The following is a 9,611-nucleotide window of genomic DNA, read 5'->3' as shown; positions in this document are numbered from 1 at the left end:
CCAGGTGTATACCATGTTCTCGGGATCGGTGGTATGTTCCTTCGGTGAGACTAATAAAATAATATGTGTGTTTCTTTCAAATTCAATAAGTGGTTCAACCACAAAGTCATATTTCTGCAAATAAGATATTTAATTCTAGTTCTTTTTGTTCTCGGGATCATGCTCTCTTTAGGAACCATTTGGCGCAGTCATCATTTAAACTTGTTGATCCTCTTTTATCATTGTAAAAGTTTAAAATGATTGAGTTTACTAGTGTCCTATTGCTCTGTAGCACTCTTAACCATTGATTTTCACTAGCTAAGTCCAAAGCATGCATTGTTTAGAGATCTACTTCACTTGGACATTCTCTAGTCAGCTCACTATTCACTATCCTGCTCTTGTCATATTCCTTTGCTTGAGGACAAGCAAAGATTTAAGTGTGGGGGAACTTGATAAGCACATTTCATATACATCTTTTGGCACTCAAATATGCGGTTTATTGAGATATGACCATCAATTCTTGCTGTGAAATATTGAATATTTGCATGAAAATCATATAAAGTTCATTTACTAGTCTTTGGTCTATTTTGCAGAAATGTGCGCAAAGGCGCTATAAGCTTCCAAGATCTGGACTAGGTGGCTAAGAGAATTAGTCAAGTGAAAAGAAGAGAAGGAAGAATGGATTTATGTGTGATGATAAGAAGTAACCAGAGGGGCTAGCTAAAGAGGAGAGGCATCTACTTGAGCCAAAAGAAGAGAAGAGAAGTGCCAAAGCGCAATATGGGCAGATCTGATCGAGAGGGGTCAAAATCCCTCGGTGGCCTTCAATCCCCTTCAGGCCTGGCATCTCATCTCTCTCCCCCGATCCCTTTCTTCTCCACCTCCGGCCGCCGCCGCGGCCAGGCCGGCGTGGCGTCGCGCCACCGCGCCATCACCAGCACCATCGCGCCACCCAGCACATCCACCAGCGCCATCAGCTCCTCCCCACGCCTCCGCTAGCTCCACTGCACCAAATCCATCCACCATCGCCACCATCTCCAGCCATCGCTGCACCTCGCACGCCCGACCAGACAAGAGGGTCATGGGCGTCTGGTCTTTCGTGTGAGCGCCCCCGTGCTACTGATCTTCTTCTCCTTTCCCCCCTGCTTCTTCTTCCCTTCACATTGATGCTGCTACATTTCTTGCGCTCATGTTGCTGCTCCTCTGAAATTCTGCCTGCTGTTGTTGTTGCCCCATCTCTGCTGCTGCTCCTTCCTCCCTTTCCTTGTTGCTGCTACTCCTCAATGCCCCCTGCTGCCTCTGTTTCTTCTCTGAACCTGAACCCTTGCTGTTGCTGCTCTCTCTCTCTCTCTCTCTCTCTCTGAATTTTCTGTAGTATGAGAAGTGTAATGTTTAGTACTTTGTAATGTTCAGAATTGAGATGTGTAGTACATGTAATATTCCGATTCGATAAGAGCTTTCAACCTGTTAATTGTTCAGTTCAGATTTATGCTTGTTTAGAACTATTAAGTTGATCTATTAGTACTAGTACCCTGGCTTGTTTTATCTAGTTCATAAATGTACTGCTTGCTTCAGAAAATTTAGTCTGTAGTTCTTGTGTCCTCAAGTACCTGTGTTATATAAATATGTGTGTGTGAGTGTGATTGTGATGTGAAATTTCTGTCCTTGTCACATAATCTTAGTTCTGCCCCTTTGGTTACATACTTTCTAGTTATATATGTGTTCGTTTCTTGTAGATTTCCTTTTGTAGTCTATGTATGCATGTCTTAGTGTTTTGAATTCTCAAGTAACAAGAAAATGCCAAAAAGACAGTGATGATAATCTGAACCTCCCTATGTTATTTTGCATTTTCTTTTGTGATAATCATTGATAGTTTAGGTTTATTTTCTGTTTCCATCTCCCAATATAGTGTCACTTAGCTTTAGCCGAGCGTAGCCGCTGATCGTCTAGTCCCTGTGGAGAACACGACACTCGCAGTTTGGGCGTAAAACCCCATTGTATTTACAATTGATCAGGCGTTAACAGGCCGGAAATGACAACAGGCCGAAAGTGGCCCAAATCTATAGTGGGCCTCTAACAAGCCGAATGTCAGTCATGGCCGAATATGACCCAAATCCTTTACGGTCGTTTATGGGCTGAAAGTTTTGATGGCTTGTAAATGGGCCCAAATGAAGACGGACCTTTAATAGGACGGAAATACACCGGGCCGTAATTCGGCCCAATTACTTAGCAGACAGTTAACGGGCTAGAAGTGACCATGGGTTGCGTTGATGACAAGTTTAGGACAGGCCGTTGACGAGCCGATTTAACAGAGAATGTTGGGCCTTTAGCTGGACCGGCCCATTATGGTCTGCAGAATCTTGTGGGCCTTTAGCTGGGCCGGCCCATTGTGGTCCGCAAAATCTTGTGGGCCTTTAGCTGGGCCGGCCCATTATGGCCTGCAAATTCATGTGGGCCTTTAGCTGGGCCGGCCCATTATCGTCCGCTAAATTTTGTGGGCCTTTAGCTAGGCCGGCTCATTATGGCCCGCTAAATCTTATGGACATTCGGTTGGGCCGGCCCATTTAAACTTTGTGGGCCACATTTGGGCCGGTCCACGTGTCAACATATCATAGGCCCATCTCGACCGTTGGATGAGTGACACCTGTGCCAACGCGGAGCTGACGCGTGGATCCGTCAGCCAATGAGAATTTTACACGTGGAAAATCGGCATTGGTCGTGGCTGTTAACGGGTTATCGGATCCAAAATCCGACCCGATAGCTTAACGGCGTTCCTTTACGGTGGATGCCATGTGTCGGTCACCCTTGACGAAAGCACTTCTGTGACGCGCGATTTATCGTCATAGAAGTGGACACTTCCGTGATGATAATTTTGGTAATGTCATGGAACACTTCTACGACAGCACAGGTATGACTATCTTGATTCTGTCATAAATTTGTCATGGATGTACATGCATGACAGACAACGCGACCTACTGTGACAAACATGTATCATCACAGAAGTGTATTTTTTTGTAGTGTGTGCTGAACTCGGAGGTGTTGTACGTTCGTTACTTGATCGGTCGGATCGTGAAGACGTACAACTACATCAACCGTGTTGTGCTAACTCTTCCGCTTTCGGTCTATGAGGGTACGTGGACAACACTCTCTCCTCTCGTTGCTATGCATCACCATGATCTTGCGTGTGCGTAGGAAAATTTTGAAATTACTACGTTCCCCAACAGCTACCAAGCGAAAAAGTAAAGCATTACATAGCGCTTAATGATTGACACGTAGGTCATACAATAATTAAAGACAACCCTATGGCTCCTGCCGGTTGTCTTATGCATCAACATGCAAGTCGATATAAACTATTACAAACATGATCATATCAAACATCAAATATAGTCCATCATGTCCTTGGCCATATCATATCACAACGTACCCTGCAAAAACAAGTTAGATGTCCTCTAATTATTGTTGCATGATTTACGTGGCTGCTATGGGTATCTAGCAAGAACGATTCTTACCTACACAAAGCCATGACGGTGATATGCAAGTTGTTATTTAACCTTCTACAAGGACTGCCTTTGTCTAATCCGATTCAACTAAGGTGGGAGAGACAGACACCCGCCAGACATCTTTATGCAACAAAGTCACATGTCTGTCAATGGAACCGGTCTCATGTACGTTGACATGTAAAGTTGGTCCGGGCCGCTTCATCCCACAATACCGCCGAATCAAGAAAATACCAAGGAAGGAAGCAATCTGAATATCAACGCCCAAAATTGTGTTCTACTCGTGATGTCATCTACGCATAGACCTAGCTCATGATGCCACTATTGGGGAACGTTGCATGGGAAAAATTCCTACGCTCACCAAGATCGATCTAGGAGATGACCATCTACCAGATGAGAGATTGCATCTACATACCCTTGTGGATTGCTAAGCGGAAGTGTTAAGAAACGTGGTTGATGTAGTCGAACGTCTTCGCGATCCAATCACGACCCGTCCCGCAAACTCCCGATCCAAGTGTCGAACGGACGGCACCTCCGCGTTCAACACATGTACGGCTTGATGACACCTTCACCTATTCGATCCAGCAAGTGATGGTGAAGTAGTAGCTCGAGTCCTCCGGCAGCACGACGGCGTGGTGGTGGTGGTGGTGGTGGAATCTCGGTAGAGCTTCCTAAGCACTATGGAGAGGAAGAGGACTACGTGGGAGAGGAAGGGCAGCGCCGTGGCATAGATGGGGTGCGGCTGCCCTCCCTCTCCTCATCTATATATAGGGGGAAGGGTGGAGGAGGCGCCCCTAGGAGATCCCATCTAGGGCCGTCGTCCACAAGAGGGAAACCCTAGATGGATTCTCCCCCTTAGGAGACTTGGCCCCCAAGCCAAAGGGGTGGGAACCCTAGGGGGGCCCACCTCCTCTCACAATGTGGGATGGGGTGAGGGGGGCGCACAACCCCTTAGTGGGCTGGTGTGCCCCCTCCCCTTGGCCCATGAGGCCCCCCAACACTTGTCGGGGCCCCCCGAAACCCCTTTCAGTCATACTGGTCATCACCTGGTACCCCGGAACAATTCCGGACTCCAATACCCTTCGTTCAATATAACAATCTACACCTCCGGACAATTTTGGAGTTCCTCGTCATGTCCGGGATCTCATCCAGGACTCCGAACAACCTCAGGTAACCACCATAATGACTCAACTATACTTATATCGTCACCAAACGTTAAGTTTGTAGACCCTACGGGTTCAAGAACTATGTAGACATGACCGAGACACCTCTAAGGTCAATAACCAATAACGGGACCTGGATGCCCATATTGGTTCCTACATATTCTACGAAGATCTTATCGGTCGAACCTTGATGTCAAGGATTCAGCTAATCCCGTATGCATATTCTACGTGGGAGAAGTGTAAAAGAAAGTGGATTCATCAGATGATACATGAGTCCCTAATTCCGAATCAAGAGATTTGTTGTGGAATTTGTCAATTGAGTAAAGTAATAATATTAAGAACTAGATCATCTAACCCCATTGAATGAAAAAATGAAATTCGATTTTCAAGGAAATTTTTGAATAAGAGATAAATAAACAATTGAATTGAAAAAAAAACTTCTTTCTATTTTGGATAATTTCTTTTTCAATACGACCCTCTTTTTGGAGTGAACGATCGAATATTCCCCTATTCCTTCTTATTTTAACTGATTGTATTCCATATGGAATAAGAGGAGAACAAAACCATTCCACGACCTGCCAAGGGGCTGTTAAAAAAAAGCTCTTCCTTGAATTTACTTTATTTTTATTCCTTTTTCGAACTCCAACCAAAGTAGATTCGAAGACAAGTCACTTCAATTATCCCCTTTGTCTATTGGTATGTTACTTGCCCGAGATTCAATCGTCGGTATCTCCATATCTAGTTTAATCTCGTTACCGGCAAGTCTCTTTACTCGTTCCGTAATACAAGATCACGTGGCTAACTCATTAGTCACATTGCTTGCAGGCTTCTTGTGATGTTGTATTACCAAGTGGGCCCTGAGATACTTCTTCGTCATACGGAGTGAAAAATCCCAGTCTTGATCCATGCCAACTCAACAGACACCCTCAACGTTTGGTACACACAAGGTTCTCCTCCAATGTCAGTGAGTTGCATGATCTCATGGTCATAGGAACATATGCTTGACAGCAGAAAACGATAGCAATAAACTTGACACGATCATATGCTACGTTCATAGTTTGGGTCTTGTCCATCACATCATTTTCCTAATTATGTGATCCCATTATCAAATGACAACTCATGTCTATGACTAGGAAACCATAGCCATCTTTGATCAACGAGCTAGTCCGGTAGAGGCTCACTAGGGATATGTTGTTGTCTATGTATCCACACATGTATTTGAGTTTCCAATCAATACAATTATAGCATGGATAATAAACGATTATCATGAACAAGGAAATATAATAATATCCACTTTATTATTGCCTCTAGGGCATATTTCCAATAATTCAACCATCCAAACATATCCATTTATTCACCCAAACATTCGTTCAAAAATATGCACAAAATTATCTGCAACATTCATCCAAGAAATGCCAAAGAAATTTCTTGTTCACCCATACACATTGCCATCTATATATCCATACTTATCAGTTCATCCACTAACAATCTATCCACACACATTAAAATAAAATCAATCCATCCACTCATCCATTAACTATCTATCTATTTTCCATACAATCTATCCATCCATTCATCCATACACATTGAAAATAATACAATAGCAACATATCCACACAGTCTATCCATTCATCCATCCACACATTATACTACTACCTCATAGTTCTTACGTCTAGAATTACTTGTCTTGATTTGTCTAGATACGAGACACGTTTTAGTGTTAGATACATCAGTATCTAGACAAATTTAAGACAAATAATTTGGGACGGAGATAATATTACACAAACACAACAACCACACTTTAAAATGGACAAAATTTCCACAAAGTTGAGGAACTAGGGTTCCACGTAGTGTCATATAATGCATAAAAATACGAATATTTAACAAAAAAATTGTGGGAAGGATGGAGATTACCTTGCTCTTCGTTCTGGTTCCAAGATTCTTCAAAATAATGCCCAAACAAAGGAGATCGGAGGGGAGGGGGGGGTGAAGAGGAGGGGAGAGGCGGCTCCTCTCTGTTCAGGATGAATAGGATATGACTTGCTCGACAGAATAGGTGGGTGGTTGGACCATCCGCCGCACCGTCGGCCACTTACCTCTTTAGGCCTATCGCCATCGAGCCTGGCGGTAGGCTATAACAGGGTACCACCGCGGTCCTTTTTGATAAAGGGCACTTTATTACTTAAAGTACTTAAGCATTACACCCGGCCTCTGCATAACTGAGATGCACACAGCCATAACCACCGCGGAGGTAGATTCATGTAAGTCGGTGCCGTGACGGCACATACACGTTGATTTGTTTCCTATCGCCAGTGACCATGATGGTACATCATGGTACTATGCTGCCAAGGACGTTGATAGCAAAAAGGTCCGATCTGTGTTTTCTTTTCTTTTTTTTTGAAAAAACTGACCAAATCGTGCTAAACTTTCAACAAAGGGTGAGAAGTGTGATTTTTAGCCGCTATCGACGTGTGTGAAATTAGAGGACGGTGCGGGATGATGAATGGACCAGGCGAGGCATTGATTAAGTGATGTTTGTCTGTTTGCGCTCGGTGGTAGCCGCGAAACGGACGTTGCAACGCCTGCCCTGGCGTCATGTCCTCGATCACCGGGGATCACTTTGTGGCCTGCTTACATTGCGTGTTTGCGCTGAGCAGCTGATGATGGATCTGCTCGAACATGGAGCAACATTCTAGGGCCCGGCGCAAAAACCACGAGAGGGAAATACTGTAATACAGTAGATTGTTCGTGAAATCACAGGCTCTTTTGAACCGCGCCGGGGGAGTGATTTCTGTACACATTCCTGTGAAATCCAACTGTTTTCGAGGCAGAAAAAATAGAACTCAAGTGTGCCGGATGTGAACCATATAGTATCAGTTCGTGCTTGCGGCCAACACCTGCAGATCATTCGTGACGCCATAAACATACTCCAAAGCGGGAGGTCCGTTTCTTCCACTGTACCAGGACAAGCGCACGCCAGCTCCAATGTTACAAACAAACCTCACCTAAAAACCCGTCCAGATTCATTGAATCAAACCTGCATAAAGACCCTTTTTAACCCCCCCATCGCCACCCGCTCACTCAAGGCCACAACACACTCGCCAGTCCATCGCCACCATACGTGACAACTTGAGTTACTTGATCTGTTGCTCATCGATCTCGACATCGCCATGGGCGGCCTCTCCATGGACCAGGCCTTCGTGCAGGCCCCCGAGCATCGCACCAAGGCGAACCTCGCCGACGCGGCCGGCATCCCGGTCATCGACCTCTCCCCTCTCGCCGCCGGCGACAAGGCCGGCCTGGACGCCCTCGCGGCCGAGGTGGGCAGGGCGAGCCGTGACTGGGGGTTCTTCGTGGTGGTGCGCCACGGCGTGCCGGCGGAGACGGTGGCGCGGGCGCTGGAGGCGCAGAGGGCCTTCTTCGCGCTGCCCGCGGACCGGAAGGCGGCCGTGCGGAGGGACGAGGCGGCGCCGCTGGGGTACTACGAGTCGGAGCACACCAAGAACGTCAGGGACTGGAAGGAGGTGTTCGACCTCGTCCCCCGCGAGCCGCCGCCGCCTGCCGCGGTTGCCGACGGCGAGCTCATGTTCGAGAACAAGTGGCCCGAGGACCTGCCGGGGTTCAGGTACGGTCATCAACTCAATCAATTCTGCGACCCCGAGAGAAATGGTTCACTATTATTCGTGGTTCATACGTATGATTCAGACGTTAATCTCGATGCAAATTGATTTGTGCATGCAGAGAGGCTCTCGAAGAGTACGAGAAAGCGATGGAGGAGCTGGCGTTCAAGCTGCTGGAGCTGATCGCCCGGAGCCTGGGACTGAGACCGGACCGGCTGCACGGCTTCTTCAAGGACCAGACCACCTTCATCCGGCTGAACCACTACCCGCCCTGCCCCAGCCCCGACCTCGCCCTCGGCGTCGGTCGCCACAAGGACGCCGGCGCGCTCACCATCCTCTACCAGGACGACGTCGGCGGGCTCGACGTCCGGCGCCGCTCCGACGGCGAGTGGGTGCGCGTCAGGCCTGTCCCGGACTCCTACGTCATCAACGTCGGCGACATCATCCAGGTGTGGAGCAACGACAGGTACGAGAGCGCGGAGCACAGGGTGTCGGTGAACTCGCACAAGGAGAGGTTCTCCATGCCCTACTTCTTCGACCCCGGGAGCGACGCCATGATCGAGCCGTTGGAGGAGATGGTGAGCGACGAAAGGCCGGCCAGGTACGACGCCTACAACTGGGGCAACTTCTTCAGCACCAGGAAGAACAGCAACTTCAGGAAGCTCGCCGTCGAAAACGTCCAGATCGCACACTTCAGAAAGGACCGACCTTAAATGAAGGATCCCTCATGAATTCATGATCCTTCCGCTCTCCTCAGTGATCCTAGTGCTACAACTACAAGCATCTCCCCGTTTGTAGTAATCATATATAAATAAGTATTCCCTCCGTAAACTAATATAAGAGCATTTAAAACACTACTCTAGTGATCTAAATGCTCTTATATTAGTTTACAGAGAGAGTATTGTGTATTAATAATGACTTTCTCTGTTTCAAAATAAGTGATGACGTGGTTTTAGTTCAATTTTTTTTAGAGAGGAGGCATCTGACGGGCCTTAAACTGAGGACCTTAGAGTACAAACAAGGTTCGACGAAAGTAAGTTTAAGGGATACAAGGCCGTAGCCAACAAAACGCGACGCAGCGCGCAATCTAAAATCAGCGTGCTGTCAAGGTAGCTGGAGACGTCCATGCCGTTAATCTCTCTCAAGAAGCTCGCCGAAGCTCAGTGCACCTTGCGTGCACTCTTGTGAAGAGCACCTTCACGTGTCCTTTGTCCTGAGATTTTGTCAACAGTTTCCATGACTGCAAGAAAAACACTAGTTTGTATAATAGCTCAGCGGGATGTCGAATGAATTGCCCCTCAATCAAAGCTTTATTTCTAGTAGTCCATAAGACCCATGCCATGGCTCCAAAG

The 9,611-nt window shown here is 46.8% G+C and overlaps 1 protein-coding gene across 1 annotated transcript; it reads left to right on the top strand.

Annotated features, from left to right (window-relative positions):
• Window positions 1-7,701: 7,701 nt before the first annotated feature.
• LOC123091150 (jasmonate-induced oxygenase 2) lies at window positions 7,702-9,220 on the top strand. Its single transcript, XM_044512560.1, has 2 exons — window positions 7,702-8,264; window positions 8,381-9,220. Exons 1-2 carry the CDS (start codon window positions 7,810-7,812, stop codon window positions 8,970-8,972), a joined length of 1,047 nt encoding a protein of 348 aa, XP_044368495.1. The 5' UTR covers window positions 7,702-7,809; the 3' UTR covers window positions 8,973-9,220.
• The last annotated feature ends 391 nt before the right edge of the window (window positions 9,221-9,611 follow it).

The sequence above is a fragment of the Triticum aestivum genome, chromosome 4B (assembly GCF_018294505.1).
Source record: "Triticum aestivum cultivar Chinese Spring chromosome 4B, IWGSC CS RefSeq v2.1, whole genome shotgun sequence".
Classification (NCBI taxonomy): Eukaryota; Viridiplantae; Streptophyta; class Magnoliopsida; order Poales; family Poaceae; genus Triticum; species Triticum aestivum.
This window is presented reverse-complemented; position numbering and strand designations above follow the sequence as displayed.

Bases quoted from the DNA above. Each gene is read 5' to 3' on its own strand.
- LOC123091150 (XM_044512560.1), top strand. From the start codon at position 7,810: ATGGGCGGCCTCTCCATGGACCAGGCCTTCGTGCAGGCCCCCGAGCAT. The intron at 8,265-8,380 runs GTACGGTCATCA...TTGTGCATGCAG, and splicing joins GAGGACCTGCCGGGGTTCAG to AGAGGCTCTCGAAGAGTACG.